Source organism: Cheilinus undulatus, linkage group 6, assembly GCF_018320785.1.
Source record: "Cheilinus undulatus linkage group 6, ASM1832078v1, whole genome shotgun sequence".
Lineage (NCBI taxonomy): Eukaryota > Metazoa > Chordata > Actinopteri > Labriformes > Labridae > Cheilinus > Cheilinus undulatus.
Window position 1 is genome coordinate 13,964,204 of NC_054870.1, and position 22,129 is coordinate 13,986,332.

At 40.1% G+C, this 22,129-nt stretch overlaps 2 protein-coding genes across 5 annotated transcripts in view; one reads left to right on the forward strand and one right to left on the reverse strand.

Moving 5' to 3' along the window:
* LOC121510901 (serine/threonine-protein kinase VRK1-like) overlaps nucleotides 1–7,413 on the forward strand; it is a 30,666-nt gene extending 23,253 nt beyond the window's left edge. For all 4 annotated transcript variants that reach the window (XM_041789245.1, XM_041789244.1, XM_041789246.1 and 1 more), the window contains 5 exons: nucleotides 660–718; nucleotides 4,451–4,629; nucleotides 6,230–6,376; nucleotides 6,590–6,784; nucleotides 7,042–7,413. In XM_041789245.1, the coding sequence (XP_041645179.1) occupies nucleotides 660–718; nucleotides 4,451–4,629; nucleotides 6,230–6,376; nucleotides 6,590–6,784; nucleotides 7,042–7,413 (952 nt within the window). The remainder of the gene's footprint in view (nucleotides 1–659; nucleotides 719–4,450; nucleotides 4,630–6,229; nucleotides 6,377–6,589; nucleotides 6,785–7,041) is intronic.
* The window catches only part of fancl (FA complementation group L), a 51,211-nt gene continuing 36,410 nt past the window's right edge, over nucleotides 7,329–22,129 (reverse strand). Inside the window, exons 10-14 of the mRNA XM_041789249.1 lie at nucleotides 19,806–19,851; nucleotides 14,175–14,256; nucleotides 11,038–11,154; nucleotides 10,009–10,080; nucleotides 7,329–7,465 (exon numbers count right to left, since the gene is read on the reverse strand). Of these exons, the coding sequence (XP_041645183.1) occupies nucleotides 7,430–7,465; nucleotides 10,009–10,080; nucleotides 11,038–11,154; nucleotides 14,175–14,256; nucleotides 19,806–19,851 (353 nt within the window). The 3' untranslated portion in view covers nucleotides 7,329–7,429. The remainder of the gene's footprint in view (nucleotides 7,466–10,008; nucleotides 10,081–11,037; nucleotides 11,155–14,174; nucleotides 14,257–19,805; nucleotides 19,852–22,129) is intronic.

A 22,129-nucleotide genomic window follows, 5' to 3' on the forward strand; every position in this document is an offset into this window, starting at 1 on the left:
TCTCCTCTTACATTAGATATACAGCTAATCACTGCTCCAGGTCAATATGCTTCCTCACATTACTTGTCTGACCAGTCCTTGCATCAAACCTCGACTGTGCCCTTTATATTATTATTGCTATTTAACTTATTGAAAGAAAGTAAAGTCCGTCCCTACTCCCAGCCAACTGAGCTTAGTGGAGAGAACATCTCAGTGTTAAGGCGAGCCTGGAAATAAGTCGTACGTCCAATACAGGAGATAAGACTCCATCACTTAACTTAACTATAGACAAAAAATAATGACTTATACTTGGACATTAAACCCTGCACTGTCCCATTGACATGGATGGTTTTACAGAGAAAGTTGGAAAAAGAGTGTAGCCCATAGACTTTAATCTTGAATTAAATCCAATCATGAAATTGACTAGCCCTCTATTTGCCTAAACACTAAAGTTATTATTTTTTTTAAATTTCATGATGTGGAAGTCTCAGACCTGATAACATCTCCTTTGTATAGAGCTCAAACGAATGACGCCTATGCATATTCTCAAACGAAATTTGCCTGAATTCAACATGTTTGCACGTGTGTTCCTCCTAACCTACGACATCCCTGAACTCCATCCATCAGAACTGTTCTGTCCTCTCTTGATCTTTGTTTTATCTCCTCTTCTCCTCTCTCAGGCTGATGGATAATCTGCCAGGCTCGGTCCAGCAGCTGTCAGTGAGCGGAGCCAGCACAGGTAAGCTGGGGACCACAGGGCTTTGTCAGGTAACAGGACATCTTTTACACTTCTTAGGTTAATCAAAAAAAAATTGGAAATAAGACGACAAGCCTGTGGAGGAGAGTAGAAGAATCTCTGTGTCTAATCTTCTGCTCTTTTAATGGAGAGCCAGAGGAGAGGCCAGAGCCAAAACTAATTTAGATACCAGGCTGACGTGCACATAGTGTATGGGTAAGAGCTATTGTGCTCTTATATATATGCCCAGGAACATTAAAGAGATGTAGTTCGAGAAATCATATAAAGGCATTTAACTGAAAATGATACTTGCTCTAATTTTCTCTTAATTCTTAAAATGTACTTACTTGGGAGGGGGCATCATTTGGTGCTGTGCTTGTCAGAGTATAATCTTCTCAGTTTTACATTTCATTAGTTTTACTTGTACCTTTATAAGGTTTCCAGTAACTTTGTGCTGTTTGCATGGGGCAATGGGGATGTGTCATTTGAGAGTTTTAGTTCATTTTCTTAAAAGTTTCTCTGTTATAACCTGACACGCCAGATGGATGTGTTTCACACATCCATCTGGAAAACCTCCCATAGATGCTGTTTGGGAAAGGGCAGAGACTTTGAGAAAAAAAAAAAAAAAAAAACTCAGAGGGTGATTGGATGAACGTTCTGTCTGTCACATCTTTACGGGCCATTTAGAGCAACAAAACATGTGACAGCACCTACCAAGGTGCGCCACCACCGAGGAGTAAACTCCATAGAGAACTGCATCACGCGAACCATGGCGACTGTAGACTTTTGTTGTTTGTGAAAAAAAACAAACAAACAAAACAAAACAAAACAACCTGATGCTGTTCTTTGTTCTTCTTTCAACGAAGAAATGTCATCAAGTTCTGATAAAATTAGCCCTTTAGCAGCATCCATGCTAATGTCTTCTGCCATAATTGCACCGATCTCTTGTTGCTGCTTGCTTACATCACGACTCCACTGCGCCCGAAAGTACTGCCCCCTTGACACTGATTGGTCCTGCCACTTTCTAACCGGGCCCAAACAGTTCAGATGGGAGCTTTGCAAGAAGGATTTGCCAGTGGGAAACACAGAAACGGGTGAATTCATCTGCTTTGCAAGGTTATCACTGATATAGATGAACACAAAAAATGACTATATTGAATATTTTTTTCTCTCTGCTGTTTATATGCCATTTTTTAACATTTAGAACAGGAAATTATACCAGAAGAATGCAGTCTGTTTTTAAGATTTACTCTGAGCTTTTTGCCTTTATTTGAAGAGGGCAAGACAATGGATGAAGTAGGAAATCAGAGAGAGAGAGAGAGAGAGAGTGGGGGATGACATGCAGGAAAGGAGCCACAGGTCAGATTCAAATCTGTGCCATTACCTTGAAAAACGACAGGATGCAACCTAACCACTAGGTCTTTTGGACCTAACATGCACGGTCTTTTTATGTGCATTAATTAAATTTAAATCAAACAATTATTTTTTTCTTATTTGGGTCTTAAAGTCATTTTTGGATTTTGCCAACTTACTCTCATCAACCTGTGCAGCCCTCTGCACAGGGGGAAGACACAAGGTGGAGACTTTACAAATAGACTTGCTGTGCGTTGTTGTTACTTTAATAGGATCAATCATTTAAAAAAAAAAAAAAAAAAAATCCAAGTCACTTTTAGTCTACATGATCAGTCCTTTAATGAAAGCTCACACACTGTGGTGAATACATGCAGCTTGAATGTAAAAATAAGCACCATGTCTGTGAACACTTAATGACCATATATTTGCCCACAGCATTAACACGTACCAGGGAGGTGGAGGGGCTGCTGTTAGCATGAGTACAATTACTCAAGACCCTCCTTGTGTAACTGAACATTTGCCTCAAGCATCATGCTTGTGAATCTGTTACAGCAGCAGTGCCACCTGTATATAGCAGAGGTTAGATTTATTACCAGAGCCAGAAACCAGCCCAACATGACTGAACAAGAAGCATGTTCAAGCCATGATGTCTACCTTCCCTCTATCCCAGGCCAGGTCAGCCTTGATGGGAGTTAAAGATGCCATGTTTGAAATAGTGACATAGATATACTTTACCCTAGACTTTTGATTTGTTTTGTCCATTTCTCAAGCTTAAGAACAACTTCACTCAGTGGAAAACCACTACCCAACCCTGGCCCATGTTTCTTGAAATCATATTTTGTATTAAAAAGTACATTGCAAGTGGTTTGTTTACCAAATTTATCACTGTTTTCTTTAAATGTATGTTCTTTACATAATGAGGGAGAGAAGTGGTGCTGGCAGCCAGTTCCACTCTGTGAGGACACAATGAAATAGTGCAGTGGAGCACATACAAGGGAAAGGGGGCACCTTCATACACTGTTGGAGGAAAAAGAAGCAAATGCCTCTCTGCTGACAAAGCTCTGCACGTTTGGTGTACAGTACTGTGTGTGCATCTGCACCTCATCCTCACTGCTTGACAGGTGAACACAGGAGGGCACTTGTTCAGTTTGTTCATGAGGGAGAGAAATTTAAAGGAGGCAGGTTTTAAGGTAGGCACCAGTCAAGGTAGCTTAGGGATCCAAGACTGGGAGATGCAGGAAGATTTGGAAGGGAAACTTCTTGTTCCACAGGAGATAGTTTGCACTAGTTTGAATTGAGTGTCTTGACCAAGGACACATCAACATGTGACTGGGGAAGCTGGGGATCGAATCCACCACCTTCCACTTGTGAGATAACTCTACCTACTAAGCCCCAGTCAAACTGTAATTATTATACATATGCTCATCTCATTCAGGGTTGAAAAATGATAGGTCATTCAGCCCTAGTAACTGCTGTTAGGATGCAACTTTTGCTGGCAAAGTAATTGAAAGAAACCAACGCAGAGGAAAAATGATATTTTTGTTAGTCCAAAGCACATTCTGCATCTTATCTGAGATGGACAATCCTTAGTGAGCGCAGGGCTTTGAAGGAAATCATCCAAATTTAACTTGAAATCTTTAAATCATGTCCTTAAATTGGAAATAAAATACCTTTGAGAAAGACAGGAAGACCTCCTCTTTCTAAACAAGGTCTAAACACACAAACATAAAGCCACATCACATAAATGAGGCTTTCGACCTACAATTTAACACTTCTTCTCTCCTTCAGTTACCTGGAGCTCCTGAATAACTTTGTAGCAGTTAAACAGCTGTCCCATTGACATGCCTTTCAAACTTTGTCGTGTTTTATCTCTCCTCTTTATGGAGAGGTCACTCCTGTGTGAGGGCTGAGTGTGTGATGTATAGTAGGGACCAGGCGCCTCTCTGCTGACAAGGCCCGGCTGCTGGCCTCAGATAAGAGCTGGAGAATGCATCAACTGTGTGTGTGAGAGAGAGATACAAGTTCTCCTGCAGTGTGTGTCATACGCGTCGTCTGGCCAGTGTGTGATGCATCGCGGCTGACTGTGGATGACACTTCCAAACACACACATACCAAATGCATATCCATAGCCGTGCCATGCCTAATCTACCCTCTGTGAGAGATACATTGCCAAGTGGTGTATTATCTGTACAGTGAGACCTTCAGGTTCAGCCTGCTTTTTCTGCTTCATGACTCAGGTCTGCCAAAAGTCTTCAAACAGCAAATGCTTCAATAGGGGCTTGTGCTTGTATGAACTAGTAAGTCACGGTTAGTAAAATCAGTGCAGTGCCTGAGCTTGATAATTCAGCATTTAAATCTGACACTGACTGTTTCTGTCTTTAGATGAGGTGGCTGCATTCCTCCTATATGTTAGAACTTTGGACTACCAGGAAAAACCAGACTACCAGCATCTGAAAAAACTACTGGGCAACGTCGTCAAAGGAAAACTTGACTTCTCAGTCCCTGAAGACTCTACAGAAAAGTTTACCACCAAGAGACGAGATCCTGCAGTCAAAGAAAAGGTAGGAATAAGATCCAATCAAGCACTTGAGAAAGAGGTAATTTTATACTTGGCTGTGTTCAAACCACAACCAAAGCAAATTTTGCCTTTTTCTTCTAGCTTTGAGTTTGACTTCAGGACTTTTTGTGTTTCTTTATATTGGCTTACTGTATGTCAGTGAGCCAATATCCATCCTTTCAGATAAGTTTAGTACCATATCCTGTTGTGCATGGAATAACTGGATTGTCATTGCTACCTTCTACAACCTTGAGTCTCAACTGTTGGGTCAGATGGAGCTGGATACGAAATGGAGCGTCTGCTGTGGAATTGCAAAGACTGACTAGAGTGAGGGATTTGCTCCGAGTGCTTTGTGCAGAGATCTCTGCCAAAGACTGGCTACACACGACGTTTTTCAAAACTTAGCCAACTTTGAAAACAGGAGAAACCACTGACAAAAAGTCCAATTTCAACCAGTTTTTAACAATATAATCCTCCGAATGCACACAATAGACAACTTAGCCAGACTGGGAAGATGTTTTATTTGTGTTTTTTAGCTGTAAAATGGTGAAACATCTAGTTGGTCAAACCACATGGTGTGCCCGTCTCATCAGGTATTGCAGGTATTCAGTCAGAGGATTTCCCCACAATAAAAAAAACTGGGGCTTATGGAAAACCCTGCTGACATAATAAAAGAAAAAATACACTGAACGGGCTTGATACCATGCAAGTTTAAATTTTTAACATAAAAAATGAAAATTTGTATTTAAAGTGAATCCTTAGATATATGCTCCAAAGTATAAGATTGCACTGACCCATAACAAACAAAAGACAAATATAAAAGACCTGACTTCTTGTGCATTTTTGAATTCAAGTCCCAGAGGAGATCTGCTCCACATAAGAAATACTAAATCTTAAATATAAATACAGAAAAGGTCATTAAGTTTTAGGAGAGTAGTCAACATTTTTCATTCAGTGAACGTTCAGCAGCTTGAGAGTTGGTCACAATGATTGTTTCCTCTGTCAAGTCTCTTAACCTCAGAGTGGAGGAACGTGACAGTAAAGTGAAGGGGAGGGTTAATCCTCCCCTAAAGCAGCCCCCATGAACACGCTAACCAGGGGCGGGCAGGTCTAAAGCTGGATGAGGACTGCGATTCTCCTCAATTTTGCCACAATCACTTCTTGACCCCTCGGGCCTAGCGAGCACCCTCTCAATGGCCCAATTTGAAGAAGTTGATGACACACACTTTCCTCAGCGTAGGGCGTCTCCAATTATGCTCCTGATTTCCTCTCCTCTCCTTGTGTCGTTTCATTTCCATGCTAAAGTGCTGGCCAGTTTGATCCCTAGTTAAACAGAAGTGGCCATTTAGCGGCGGTTTAGCGAGGAGACTAAATGTCAGCAGAGATAAAGGCCATTCAGTTCATACGTTCTCTGAATCAGTGCCACTGGTGTTGTATAAATATGTTACTATTTTATGGATAACTGCAGTTTTGTAGAAAGGAAGTTTTGGTTAAGAAAAAAAAGCATTAAAAGTATTCCTTTTTAAATAAGGAGGAAAAACTGAGCACCAGAAAAGACATGAAAACAGCAAACAAAATCATTGTTGCAATCACTGTCTCAACAGAAAGCGGGACGAGCCAAAGGGCCCTCTAAAGCCAAGGCTGCAGCTGCAGAGGTGGATGAAGAACAAAAAGAGGAAAGGAGGAAGTCTAAACCTGTGCCTGCTCGCTACATAAGAGGACCTCCCATCACTAAACCTCAGCCCCAGCAGGTAAGATCTGAACAATGTGCAACTAACTGTGAAATGCACTTTTATGACATAGTTTTCTTCTAAAAAGTTGTCCATACCATACACAACAGTGAAACCAGTAAATTTTTGTATTCGTATAATGTTGCCCTTTAAACGGTAAGGGCAAAGTTATATGAATACAACAGTTACCCAAACAGGAGTGAATCACTGATGACCTGCTGTGTTTGTTCACAGAAGGAAGATGGAGCCTCTGCTGCTGTCAGCAGATCACTGAGGCCAAAGCAGAAATCTCCTTTGACTTATGAAGAAGAGAACAGTGAGGATGAAGATGAAGAGGAGGAGGAGGAAGAGGAGACGCCCAGACCCAGACCCATTCCTGCATGCTATGTGAGAGGACCCCCAATAGGTCCAAGAAATCAACCAAAACAGGTGTGAGGCCAAGATGTCAGAGCTGCAAGGCTCCACTAACAGCTTTAATTTAGATGAATATAGGCAAAGATTTGTAGCCTTTTTAATGTTAAAACCAGAAGATATATTCTGTGGATATAAAGAAAATATTCTGCAGTATCAAACATGAGTATTAGTGCAATCTTTCCTGCTTTATTTATGTTGTTGAGTTCTTCACATATAGTCCAGGTTAGCAGTACTTATAAGAAGGCAAACACATAAATTACCCTCTTTAACAGACTACTAGATCCAAAGAGAGCGGCTTGGAGAGACAAGACTTCAACGTGACATCAGAGCGACGACTCCACCCACAAAGGAGGAAACTCAATCAGGCAGATCATGAAATGAAGGACCAAAAACACAGGGATTCATGGGAGACATATGATGAGAGAATGCTGTACCACAGAGAAGGCTACAAGCATCAACAGTGGAGGGACAATGAGAGAAGACATGTTTGTGGTGAATGGGAAGAGTTTTTTCTTAGAAGGTCAAAACAGGAGGCTGGTCCATCAGAGCGGAGAGGACTGCTGTCCTGGTTCGTCTATTTAATTATCCTCCTATTCCTGGGTGCTGTTCTTGGAGTTTGTCAAAGTGCATTTAGTCACTTTTGAGAAGGATCCAGGTGTCTCAGGACTTCTGGGCCGCCATTTTTACTGTGATGGGCTGAAACAGAAGGAGAAGCATCACATTACTACTGTTTATTATGATTTCAGCTAAGCTTGAAGCTTGGACTTGGTATTTTTAATGTATCTAGAGGACAGCTGGATAAAGAATGTTAAAGAAGTAGCAGGTTGCTTGAGTCCGCAGCCTCATATCAGGTTCTGAGAATATCCTTTGACTAGTATTAAACAACTGATATAGCACGTTTGTGCCACTTCCAGCATCACAAAAGGGAACCTTACTGCTATCAGGATGTGTTTTAAAATCAAACAAAAAATTTAGGTGTTTTATTTGAGTCAGATTTTGGTGTTGACCCACATATCCGGGACATCACCAAAAAAGCTTTTTATCATTTAAAGAACATTGCGCGACCGTTTCTCTCTCAAGCCAATGCAGAGACATTAATCCTTGCTTTTATCACTTGTAGAATAGACTATTGTAATGCGCTTCTTTCTGGTCTCTGTAAAAAGAATATTTCCAGCTCCATCTCCTCCAGAACTCAGCTGCACAGATGCTGACAAAGACCAGAAAGAGAGAGATCACATTACACCAATTTTAAGGTGTCTTTTGGAATAGATTTTAAGATTCTTTTGCTGGTTTTTAAAGCTCTTAATGGTCTTGCCCCTTCTTCTGATTTGCTTTTACCTTATAAGCCCAGTATGGCCCTCAGGTCTTCAGGAAGTTAACGGTTCCCAAAGTTAGAACAAAAAATGTACGGTGAGACATCTTTTTATCACTACGGCCCTGTCTGTGACACACATAATGCTTCTTCATACCCAAAGGTTAACCCCTTTTTTCCTATCTGGTTTCAGACTTTTGACAGTGTTAGCACCAGAAATAAAAACGCTGTTGTCCTAAGATATGGTGTCCTCATTATTTATGATTTGATGGTATTACACCAGTAACTATAAACTGGTAAAAAAAATAAAAAATAAAAAAACAAAAAAAACTAAATAGGGTTGTGTGGACTTGTGTTACTATGACGGCTTGGCTTTGTTCTGTGGCATTACAGAAATTCCAAAGAATCATATAGTATTCACAGGATCTAGGGCCAGTGCCACAGCTACTGTAGTAGGGGAGAATGGGGACGGTTGTCACACTCATATCTCATTCTTCCTGAGTTTAACCTCAGTAAACCTCCTTACAAGTGACTTGATTCAGTGTATAGGGGAAGCTTTCTGCAAGCTTTTCAAAATAAAAGCATTATCTACAAACAAAGGGAGTTTCTCCAAAGAAATGCTGAAGTGGGCTTTTTGCTTTAAAAAGCACACTGGTCCCAATTTACTAGAGAGAGGTTTTACATTTCAGAAGGCATTGACTAAGACATGTCTTTATCCAGTCTTTGTTTCTTAGCCAACCCTCTAAGATTTGAATCATCCTTTTTATGGGTATATGCTTGTCTACGTCACAATTACCATCATTTTCAGCAGTGCTGCCTATACATAATCTATGTCACAGCCCTGTGAGCTCAGAGAGAAGCCTTCTGTGTTAGAGCCAGAGCTCTTCTTCCATTTTTAATGTAAACATGAGTGAATTTTGTAAGTGATGGCTTCTTAATGTTTCTGCTCACTATATATTAACCTCTCCTACCCCTAGATGTGCATCAATACAGAAAATAAACTTCCCTAAACTATCAAAAAAAAGTTATTGGTTATTGACCATCAGGTGTAGGAAATTATCTGTAATCAGCATTGGCTCAAAAATACTTATGGTGCATCACCAGTAGCTTACCCTTTATTTTGCCTCTGAGTAAACCCTCATGGTGTCAACCACAACACAGTAAGAGAAAAAAACTTCTGCAAGGCAGCTGTTAACAGGAACTCCCGTTTTCTCCATGGTAAAATTATAGTTTTAGTCAGTTAGGTAAGAGAGTGACATTAAAGATGTTCCTGTAAAAAACAACATACTATAAAAGCTCTGTGGAGCCTGTCTAGAGTGTAGTTAGATATATTAAATAAAACCTGAGCCCTTTCATTAGCCATACTTTGATATGCTATTCTTCACTGAAATATGTTCTAATTATCAGTGCCTGACTTTTGGCTGTGCTGAAGTTGAAGCAATCTACCGGTTCAGTTTCCTTTTATTTTGACCTTTCAGTAATTCTGACTTAAAAAATTCAGCCAAGGTAAAAACTACTACAAGTTCGTTTTAAATGATCAGTGTTGCTTAATGTGCTATGATGGGTGTCTTTGTGGAAAACTGAAGTGGGCTCTTAATTCTGACTGGACTGCAGATGAAGGACTCGGAAACATACTCTAAAATCATATGTTTAAGTAAAAGCATATTTAATCTGGCTCAATAGCATGCTGTATTCACGGAAATCTCCTAACACATACAGCTCTTTCACGTCCTCCCACCTGGAGTAGCATGAGTGAAAGTGGCTGAATGTGACGTATTGTGGTGAACACACTCAGCGGGCTTTCAGCAGAGAGAAGGCTATATGATGTATAGAGCCAGACTAATTAAGATATCTGAATATCTTTTGACTCTCTACTGAAGGCCTTTATGAGAAGGCGGCTGTCTGTCAAATTCAACTGAACACATACCTTGCTGCAGTAAGGACACTCTCCAAAAACAATGTTGAAGCTCTGTCTGCTGGAGGGCAGCGCTCGCAGCCACTGAAGGGAAAGGACAGAGAGGGAAAAAAGACTGCTTTAGAAATCATTACCTTGGATGTGATGTGTCAGTGTCAAGTGATAATAACGCTTGTTTCAATGCTCACTTACTACTGCACACTTAAAAAGAATGCACAAGATTATCTGGTACTTTGAAGCGTTTGAGGGCTTTTATGTGGAACTTCTGAATATTCGCTGGCCACTTGTTCAAGGCTTTTAAAAGACATTGCAATAAAACAGTTTTACCAAATACTGAATGTAAATCAAGTCATTGCTGTGCACGCACAGGGAGTGTATTTCCTGTTTGACACAAAGCAGCACTGCAACACCTCCTATTCTTTACCTCTACGGTTCTTTACCCGTCTCAGTCCTATACACGGGGAGCTGGATCCATCCCTAGGAATGCTGCTTTAGTCCACTTTGATTTCTATCTAGTCCATACTGTGGACCATCACTGCCTACATGATCTGGTTCTGGTCAGAATGGATTAAAAATATAAAACACCTGTGGGTCAAACAGACAGCTCCAAGAAAGTCTGAGATTTTCCATCAAATCAAGTAATTAGATAATTAGATTATCTCTATAATATTCTCAGTAATGATGGCAGACTTTAAAAAACATTCCAGTTAAATTAGTTTTGTTACAAACAGGAATGTTCTCAAATGTGCTCACTGCTACAATGACTGCAGATCCATCATGTTAGCCTTAAATGGACTGGACAGATTTATTTATAACAATCATATCGAGTTGCTTATTTCCAAACAATAGCTTGATGACTGAAAATTGCCTGCAATATCACATTACTCTCAGTGAGGTTATGAGACAAACAAGCACTCCTAAACATCTTGTCAGGTTCTCAGAAACCATGATGGATGGTTTCAGTTTTTTTTTTACAATTTATAAAACAATATATAGATAATTCTGATGGTAGATATCAATCATACATTGCTGTGTACTTACCTCATAAAGACAGAGCTGGTGGAAGGGCTGGCCACAGCGAGGATCATTGCACACCTGGTCAGGGATCGCAGCTTCAAGACGATACGAGTAACAGATCCCACACTCCACACTGAAGCTCTGCACATACATACACAACAAAAACAGTCAGAATGCTTTCTAACATGCAGTTTAGCTAAACAAACTAAAGGGGAATTCTGCTTATTTTGAATCCGGGCCCCATTTTCCATGATTGGATGTGCTATTGACTAATAGTTACATACTTTTTTAAAACTGAGCTGGTCATCACTTAAGCGGGTGACTTTAAAATAGGTTGTTATATTCTGTAAATTCATCTGGCTGAGTGATAAATATACATCAGTTTAACGCAGCTATAAACTGTAGCTGCATAAACTCACTGGTATAGCAGCCAAAGCCAAATTAAATTATTGATAAGCATGCCACTTCAAACAAGTTGCTCGTTTGAAGCATGCTACTTCAAACAACTTGCTTACAATTTAAGTCCATAGTAGTTATTTTTTCTCAGATGCTTTTATTGTGAACATCTACATCAGGAAATGTGCTCAAGTCAGTCGCAGTTTAACACACGTCAGCAGGGTGGAGATGACACTTTAAAACTATCGTCACGAACCGTCATGGTTCTACAGTAAATGTTCAAAATGTATTACATTCATTTTTATCTAAAAAATTACACACAATACACCGTATACACTTTTGAAAATATATATTAAAAAAAACCTTTTTCTCAACACTTTGTTGAAGTACCTTTGACAGCAATTACAGCCTCAAGTCTTTTGAGTATGATGCTACTACCTTGGCCCACCTATTTTTGGGTAGTTTCTCCCTGTCATCTTTTCAGAACCTCTAAAGCTCCATCAGGTTGGATGGGGACGTTAGTGCACAGCCATTTTCAGATCTCTCCAGAGATGTTTAATCGGGTTCAAGTCTGGGCACTGGCTGGACTCAAGGACATTCACAGTTGTCTCAAAGCCACTTCTTTAGTATCTTGGCAGTGTGCTTAGGGTCATTGTCCTGTTGGAAGATGAACCCTTGCCCCAGTCTGAGGTCCAGAGTGTTCTGGAGCAGGCTGTTGTCAAGGATGTCTCTGTACATTGCCGCATTCATCTTTACCTCAACCCTGACTACAAAAACATCCCCACAGCATGATGCTGCCACCACCATGCTTCACTGTAGGGATGGATTTGGCCAGGTTATGAGCAGGGCCAGGCTTCTTCCAGACACGACCCTTGGCATTCAGGCCAAAGACCGGTTTCATCAGACCAGAGAATTTTGTTTCTCATTGTCTGAGAGTCTTTCAGGTGCCCTTTGGCAAACTCCAATCAGGTTGTCACTCTACCATTACACGCCTGATTGGAGGAGTACTACAGGAATGGATGTCCTTCCGGAAGGTTCTTCTCTCTCCACAGAACAACACTGGAGCTGTGTCAGTGACCATCAGGGTTTTAGTCACCTCCATGACTAGGGCTCTTCTACCCCGATCGCTCAGGTTGGTCGGGTGGCCGGCTCCAAACTTCTTCCATTTACAGATGATGGAGGTCACTGTGCTCACTGGGACCTTCAATGCCGCAGAATTTTTTCAGTTGTCTTTCCCAGATTTGTGTCTCGAGACAACCCTGTCCCAGAGGTCTACAGACAATTCTTTTGACTTCATGGCTTGGTTTGCGCTCTGACATGCGCTGTCAACTATGGGATAGTAAATAGACAGGTGTGTGCCTTTCCAAATCAGGTCCAATCAACTGAATTTACCACAGGTGGACTCCAATCAAGTTGTAGAAACATCTGAAGGATAATAAGTGGAAACAGGATACACCTGAGCTTAATTTTGAGTGTCACGTTATAGGCTGTAAATACTTATGTTCATGTGATTTTTTTTTTTTTTTTTTAATATTTGCAAAAATTTCAAGCTAACTTTTTTCAGTTTTTCATAAGGGGGTGTTGTGTGTAAAATTTGAGGTAAAAATGAGTTATTACATTTTGGAATAAAGCTGTAACAGAACAAAATGTGGATAAAGTGAAGAGCTTTGAATACTTTTTGGATTCACTGTATAAATCAGAAACTATTTGTTCCTTTTTTACTGATGAACTAAATCTTAAGGCTAAAAACCAAGGAATGAACTGGACCGTTACCTCAGTGAACTGTTAACACCCCAACTGTAAATGTAAAAAGCTGCACAGGTTGAGAGATGAGCAGCTTTCCGAATAAAATAACAAGTATGCTGAAGTCCGAATTAGATGGCACTTGGATCCGGATCAAGACCATGGTCTGCTAATTAGTGTCGTTGACTCAATAAGGATGTCGACACTGAGCGCCTGAGTCCTTGTGCTCCCTGATTTAGACCCTGAAATTTGTAAAACTGGGGCTCAGGTTGAAAAAAACACCAGAATTCCCTTTAATATTTTGGCAGTCTCTGTAATCACAAAGTGCTGAAGCACCTTTTACTGAGAACATTGCTGACATCACCCTGTAACACCGTGAGATCTCCCTCTCTCTTAAGTCCCACCATCACAAGCTTATCACACACTTCTCCCTCTCTCTGCTCTCGTTTGCATTTCAGTGTAATGAGAAGCTCCTGTTTTTCTGGGGCTATCCATTAAGAGAGAAGGTGGCAGGAAAAAAAAAAAAGAAGCAAAAAAAAAATCAACATCTGGTCAACTCAACTTTTTTGCACTCCTCTGAATGTTAATGAAGCTGAGGCATTAATCACCGCAGCGACAGCGAATAAACACGACGCCCTTTTAACCCATCTGTAGAGAGGGGAGGGGAAAAGAACGAGTGTTTAAAAAAAGAGATAAATGGTTTTGCGTGATTAAAGCGATTTGATAGAGCAGAGAATTCTGCCATCTTTGTTATTCTAATGATCTTTTCTGTAAACAACCCAATTAAAGGGAGAATTTGTGCCCACCTCATGAAAAAAACAAAAAAGAGAGCGAGAGAGAGAGAAATATGGAAATAGACAGAGAAATAGGCAGTAGCGTATGTCCGCCCCCTTATAACTTGAAGCTCAAGCACACACAGACAGGAGTACGCATGCATAGATGTAAACACACACAGCTCCTCGAGGTAACCGTGATGGGAACGGACATGTTTGAAATGGAAAGGGGGCAACTGTGTGACATACAGATTTTTCGTGGGTGGCAGGTGACGGGAATTCGATCTCCAAAACATCCCGGAGGTTGTGCAAGACGCTGGAGTCCGGGTTCCTGCCAGCAGACCACAGACAGCTCCTTCACACACTAATTAACCACATGCAAATGAGCCTGCAAAGACACTGGGGGATGATTAGGAGACTTTCACCATTAGTATGAAAAAAAGACTCAAAAAAGCCGCTGCATTTATCTTTTCTGCTTCAAACCGAACTGTGGTGGAGGTGGAGGGAGATTTTCCTCAGACGTGTCATGCAGGGAGGCAAATGTTAAAACCTGTGGTGAAATGTAAAACCTGTACTTTATTTTTGAAGTGTCATTTATCTTTCCTCATGAGTGATAATCAGGAACTGGTGTGCATAATTTGACTCATCAGACGCTGATAGCATTAATGCAAGTTAAAAAAACAGAGGACTGAAAGATTTGTTAAAAGTCAACATATCCCTGGAGAAAAGACCAAAACCAATGATGAACTGATGCTGACAGTATTGTGTGTGATATCTTCTTCCTCTGTGGTATAGCGCTCAGAAACACAGCTAGGAGACAGAGTTTTGAACTGGAACAGACATGCTGTCTATTTTAAATGAATTAAACACACACCTAACCACGGACAGAACAAGAAGTCCAGCACTAAATGTGGATTCATCCACAGCAGGAAGGAGTCCCACTCTCTCTGAGTGCTTTTTGCTAAATATAAACTGCAGTTTAAGGTCACTACTCCACTAAAATAAACAAAACCTATATCTATAAAACATTTATTGTTGTGATGTTTGGATACCTCGGAAAACACCTCAATCATGCCAACAATTCTCTGTCATTTTAATCTTGAAGTAAAATTTCAGTTTTCCTGAATGTATTCTCTTCGCCTCTGTTTATGACGCATGGGTAATATGTTGCCACAAATGCCAACAGATTGTAACGAGAACAAGCAAATACACCACTAAACAGTGGATATAGTTTTTAGACATGTTTCAGTCGAAAGGCCAACTTTAATTGAAAACCTCCAAAAAGTAAAATTCAGACTTTTTATAACATTTTCAGACCTTTCAAATCTTGAATCCAATGCAAGACATTCTAAGAATCTGCAGAGTTCTCTTCTCTCTTAAACAAGTTCTCTTCTCTCTTAAACAAGAGGTCACAGCTTCACCAAAAACAGCTGAAAACAGCTCAGTGATTGGGATTACAGTGATATCTATGAGTTCTCTATCCCACCAAAAGTAAACAAGATCCACTGCTTTATAAACGGGTCAGAAACAGTTTCTACATAAGGTTACAAAAGTAACATGAGTGCCTGAATATAAATATTTTTTTGGGATCCGTAAGTCATGTATTTGTTGTGTTTCACATCACATCTATTACACAACATTTTTAATTCCAGCATGCTGGGTGAAATCATAGATTGGGGAAGCAACAACACAGCCGTTTTCTAAGCTTAGAAAAGCAAAACTGGCTAATCAATGGTCCATTTCATAGCTATATTATAGCATCTCATTATGAACAGTAAATTGTTGGTTTTGGCCTTTTCAGTGGGATTTGTCCATAATTTAAAATCACAGGGAACAGTCTTACTTATATATGGTTTGAATCTTGGCTATGGATACAAGAGGGTTATTGCTGCATGGTCAGGTCAAAGATGTCAAGAAAAACATGTAACCAGGATCAGGTGCTCTTCAGGGTGGGGGGAAAAGGATGAAATTGCAAAAAATGAATGGATGCCAGCAGTTTTAATTTTGACAGCTATTTTTAATTTAAGTTTCAGTCTTAGTCTTTAGATGGAAAGCCTTTTAGTTTTAGTCACATTTTAGTCATTTCTACCCTTTAAAGTTTAATTCTAGTTTTACTGGATGAAAACTTACAAACATTTTAGTCTTCACTTTTAGTCCAAGCATTTATTCTCTTACCTGAACATGGTACCAAATCATTGTAGAGTGTTCGATGCACTCTGCCAAACCCGGAGTCCGTGCTTTCTACAGCTGAATGACAGAATAGCTACAGATGCTTTGTATTTTGACATATTTACCCACAATGGAGAAATATCATGGATTTTGAATGTCTGACAAAAACTAAATTACATTTTAGTCTAGTTTTAGTCATCTTGATGAAAACTAAACTTACTGGGAGACCACAGATATGAGGGCAATTTCAAAAATTTTTTTTATCTTTAATCCTCTGAACGCACATACTAGACAACTGAGCCAGACTGTCAGATCACTGGAGACCACACACACACCTGCCGACCTGCCAGCGACCTCAGTGATCACGTGACTTCAGAAAAAACAAACAAACAAACATGGATGTCTGTCGATATCCTCTTGTTGGACTCCACAACAGGCTACCCTGGTATGTGTTATAGGTGAAGCAAAATCATAAAACTTGGGAAAGACTCAGGATGAAATCCTGGCTGAAATTAAGTTTTTAGTTGTGTTTATGGTAGTGAGCGGTGAAATTACGTATGATCAGGCTGTGACGCTGCCCCGTCTGCTCGCTCTCATTGGTTGTTGTTGGTACTCCGTCAGAGGCAATTGGACCTGGAATTGTAAATATCAAACATGTTTGATATTTATGATTCAGGATTTTGGTGGCTACAACGCAATTTGGAGCAGTAAATCAATCGTGCTGACACCCCACACATGAGGATTATTCAGACAAACAGTTGTTTGCGACGAGGCTCCTCTCGGGATACACCCCCACGATTGTCGGGGAAGGAAAATCTTGCCCCAAATCAGGCTTAAAATCCTGTAGTGTGTGGCCGGCCTTAGCTTTAGTCACCAAACATCTATTTTTGGCAAGTCTTAGTCTGGTATTTCTCATGGAAAAAAGGCTATCCAACATTTCTAGTTATTGTTTTAGGCGATGAAATTATCACTGCTTTCCAGATTATTTGCAATCAAAGTTCATAGTAGAAATAGAAGTCAACAGTGCAAATCAGAGGCACTCTGATGTAATTTAAAAGTCCTTTGTTTGGGGCGCAGTTGTCCTAGTGGTTAGGATAACCCCTCCCCGAATGTACACAGGTGGACTGGGTTCAAGTCCAGCCTGTGGCTTCTTTCTCACTTCTCTCCCCCACTCTCTCATTCCTGTTTCCAACTCCATCTACTGTTCTTCACTCTGAATAATGGCATGAAAAGCCAAAAACATATCTAAAAAAAACCCTCATTTAATAGGGATGTCTACACAGTTTAACTCCAACAAGTCTTCACCCCTCAATGAGTTTGGAGTCGAAACAGAATTTTTAATCAGAGTGCCTGAGATTTTCACTTTTGACTGCCATTTCTACCAAGGACTTTGTTTGTCCATAACCTGGCAAGACATTCAACCATTTTTTGTAGTTTCTTCCTTGACTTTCACCTTGTTTGTATGATACATTAAAGGGGATTTATATTGGATTTGGGCATTCAGATATCAAGCAGATATCATTAATACACTGCCTGGCCAAAACAAAAAAGTCGCCACCTGGATTGAACTAAGCAAATAGGTACGAGCCTCCTATTGGATAATTACTGCATGGGCGATTATCTTTCAGCTGGCAACAAGTTATTTAACCCCAGCTGATGCAATGAGTAACTTCTCATTTCTTGAACAACCATGTTGAAAGACACATCCTGTGGTCGTGGAAAAGATGTTTAAGAAGGGTCAAATCATTGGCATACAAAAAAGGCTTCAGTTTGCTAGAGAGCATAAAAATTGGACTCTGGAGGAAAGGAAGAAGGTCATGTGGTCTGTTGAGTCCAGATTTACCCTATTCCAGAGTGATGGGCGCATCAGGGTAAGAAGAGAGGCAGGTGAAGTGATGCACCCATCATGCCTCATGCCTACTGTACAAGCCTGTGGGGGCAGTGCTATGATCTGGGGTTGCTGCAGTTGGTCAGGTCTAGGTTCAGCAACATTATGTGCCCAAAGAATGAGGTCAGCTGACTACCTGACTATACTGAATGACCAGGTTATTCCATCAATGGATTTTTTTCTTCCCTAATGGCACAGGCATATTCCAAGATGACAATGCCAGGATTCATTGGGCTCAAATTGTCAAAGAGTGGTTCAGGGAGCATGAGACATCATTTTCACACACGGATTGACCACCACAGAGTCCAGACCTTAACCCCATTGAGAATCTTTGGGATGTGCTGGAGAAGGCTTTGTGCAGTGGTCAGACTCTCCCATCATCAATACAAGATCTTGGTGAAAAATTAATGCAACACTGGATGGAAATAAATCTTGTGACACTGCAAAGCTTATTGAAACAATGCCACAGTGAATGTGTGCTGTAATCAAAGCTAAAGGCGGTCCAACGAAATATTTGAGTGTGTGACCTTTTTTTGGTGGCGACTTTTTTTTTGGCCAGGCAGTGTTTTTTGTGAGGTTGGACCTTAAGGCATATGGAGAGTGGTACAATAATCAGTAGTTGAGACTGCATACAGAGATGGTCTGGGGTGCCTTTATCTGGACTGGTTTGGTTGTGTGGATGCGTCACATACTAAAGACTGCTCTGCCACCTGACTTGATCTGTGGTATTCTTCTAACAGTCGAAAGCATGGCTTAATTACATTGGTCCTGCCTCACTTAAGAGAAGTGAGAAATCCAGCTTTTTGTAGAGATCTTGACTATTAGTCTGAGCTCATCTTCAGTTATCACATGACTCTTCGTTTGGTTAAGTTTGCCTTTTGTTATCTCTTTCACACAGCGGAATGTGGAAATCATCTTTAAATGGAGCTGGACTCCATCAAGGAACCAACTCAAACTGTGGACGACAAATCACAACTTCTCACAACTTACCAACTTGAGTTGAGTTGATATTTCAGTTTAACCAGTATTCCAAAGGACTTATTTGCTTCAAAGTATATCACTGTGCCATTTCAAAGCATTATTATGATAAAATGAGGGAGAAAGCAGGCACTGCTATTCTTTTAGCTTGTGGCTGATTCCACCCATTTGTCTGTACTGCTACACAGGATGCAGGGATACCAAACCATGGTAAGACAGCCACAGAAATGATGTTTGGGCTATTGTTTGCATATCAAGTGGACAATTAAGTTCTGGTATCAGGCTGTCACTGAAGACATATTGCTAATGCATAGAGTGGATCTAGGTACTCAAGTGCAGTCACTTGGTATCTGAATGCTCAAAAAGTTTGTGAATCCCTTATAATAAATAGTCTTAATAACCTCTTGCTGTTTATAACTGTGTTTCTCAACTGGTGTAGTGTTTCAGGTCCCAACAGCACCTGCTTTTGACAAACAATGACCCAAATTTTTTTTTTAATTTTCCAATCATAGCCAAACATTTCTAATGAAATATTGGACCATTTGGACCTGAAATGGAACAAAGGATACAACAAAACAGATATGAGACATCCTTCAAAATAAAAGCACATATTAGACTTTTTGCCACATATTTTTTCCAGGCACTTATCTGTGATCCACTGAAAATGGGTTCACAACCCACTTTTGGATCCCAACCCAGTGGTTGAGGTCCAAGGGTTTAAAACACACTCTGCTTTTCTTCCTTGGAAAATGATATGAATATTTTACATATATAATGATAAATTTGAATCTTGTATTATTACCCTGTAGAAAACACTCATAAAGGCTTGATAGAGAAAAACTTACCACAAGTGCATGTTGGCATTGAGCTTATTCCTCAGTGGAGTCACCACTACAACAAAAGAAAGGAAATTACTAGTTCTTGCATGTAAACTGTGCAACTAATAAAACCTTAAATATGATTTGAATCTTTTTTCACACATTACAAATGCCTGCAGATTCACTATTATTGTATATAAGCCTCAGAAAATTAGACTCTCCTAAAACAACATACTCTGCATACCCTCAAACGCCGTGTCTTATTTGACGACAGCCCGGCTCAGCACAGACGGCGGCGTCACCGCTGTCAGATATGAACCATCATTGCTTCCTCTGTTCCACAGGGGAGCTTTGTCTCCGTGCAGCACTCATCACTTTCACTATTTGTTATTCCTACATGCAAAAAGCAATATTTCTGCGCGACCCCTCGTATTTGAGGGTCGCCGCCCGCCTCCCGTCTTGGTGGCTGAGGTGTGTATGTGTTTAATATCTTTTGAGTTGCATTGCTAGGCAACAGGCTAGGAGTTGCATGACCTTGGGTTTACAGAAACAATGGCCGACAATTGATGGGGACTTAAATAGAAAGCTGAAGCTCGCCAGCTGGCTCTGGTGTTGGTATGGTGAGAATGAAAACGTGCCGTTCTGGAAACAAGTCCTCTGACATGACAGCAGACGATAGTCAACATAAACCAGCGTGGTTGGAGTCGAGACATGGAGAAATCTGTGGAAAAGCAGCATTCTTCCTCTTTCATTCACGCCTGATGGCTCCTCACTGATCTGATCTGAATACTGCTGGGCACAAGCACAATTTGTACTTTATTGCCTGGGTTGATCCTCGGCTGGCAGATCATTCTGTGACAACAGACGTCTGATTGCAGTGATACAGGCTTTATGAAGAGGCTCAGGACCAGAGCTCCCAATAGTGATGGAACATTTATCCAATAATTACTTAATTACTCTTTAAGCATTGCCAGAAACATTGCTGAATCTAATGAAGTACTCAATAGGTTTTATCGTAAACAAAGAAGAACATCACCCTTCACTGACTGCATAAAAATGTTTTGTTTTTTTTGTTTTTTTCTATTTTAAAATTTTAGTCTTGAAAATTAAGTGGAGAAGTCTCGATCCTATGAAAGTTTTCTGCTTTTTTGATTGGCATTAATTTCAGATTTACAGGTGACTAAAAAGTTAATATTCAAACTAAAATGCAAACTTAAGATTACCAAAAGTACATGCAGCAAAGTCCAATTTCCATTAGATTAAGTAATGTCCAGTGTTTATTTTATTTCATTTACCTAAATATAATATATAATCACTTGTTTTGTTTTAGATTTGTGTTCAGCAGGGTGGGATATTAGGAACCGCCACCAGCCAAATGCACATACTTTTGAGCATTCTCAGGTTCGTTTGCTCAACTTATTAACCACTGCAGATAAATAAGCTGCCTAACCGAACAGAGTGAGTTTGTTACAGTAAATGGCACAAATTAAACTCCTTTTTTCTGCTTGTTCCTACTGAATTTATGAGCAAAGCCAAGTGGACCTACACGCTCGCTGACCAAAAAACCCTGCTTGCTCCTTCCTGTGTCAGAGCTGCTGTCTGATGTTTACAGTTGGATGTTTTAACTCAGTATCATTCATATGACAGTAGTTCTCTACTGAAACTGGTGCATCTGTCTCTGTGCTTAAATCAATGTCATGTTCATCACCAGTCTAAGGTAGTTAAACAAAGCCTGAATTTTGTTTAATTCCAGTACTGGTGTTCAGAGAAGTAGGTTGTGCAAAACCTCAGTCAATCATCTCATAATCAGAAGTTATCAAGCTTGTCTGGCATATACTGAAAAATTTTCAAAATCTTAACCCATGTTTTAAATTTGAGAATAAAAAAGCTAATTATGGCTAGCTGTTAGCTACCTCCTACTTCCATTGTGGTAGGACTGACTCTGTGGACGACCGCACTGACAATTCAACCCAATAAAAATCAGAAATAATACTACATAAGCAATGTGTGATGTTTTGGTAATGTAAAGCAGCTCTACGGTAACTTAATCACAATCTTACCAATGTTATTGTTGTTCAATTTTGTTCTAGAAACACTAGCACAATGTTATAATAACATTGCTATTCTGCAATGTTAGTTAACTAGCATTAAAATAAAAAATCGTACAACTTAACATATGTCCACATGTCCATATGTATGGACATCGGTCCAGTATGGTAGACTGGAATGTAAAACACATCTTGATGATCTCTTTTTAAAAGTCAACCATTTTGTTGACCTGCAGCAAAAGGACAGCCAACATTAGCCAACACTGCTGGCATTATATTTGAGCAGATACAGTTCTTGTGCTC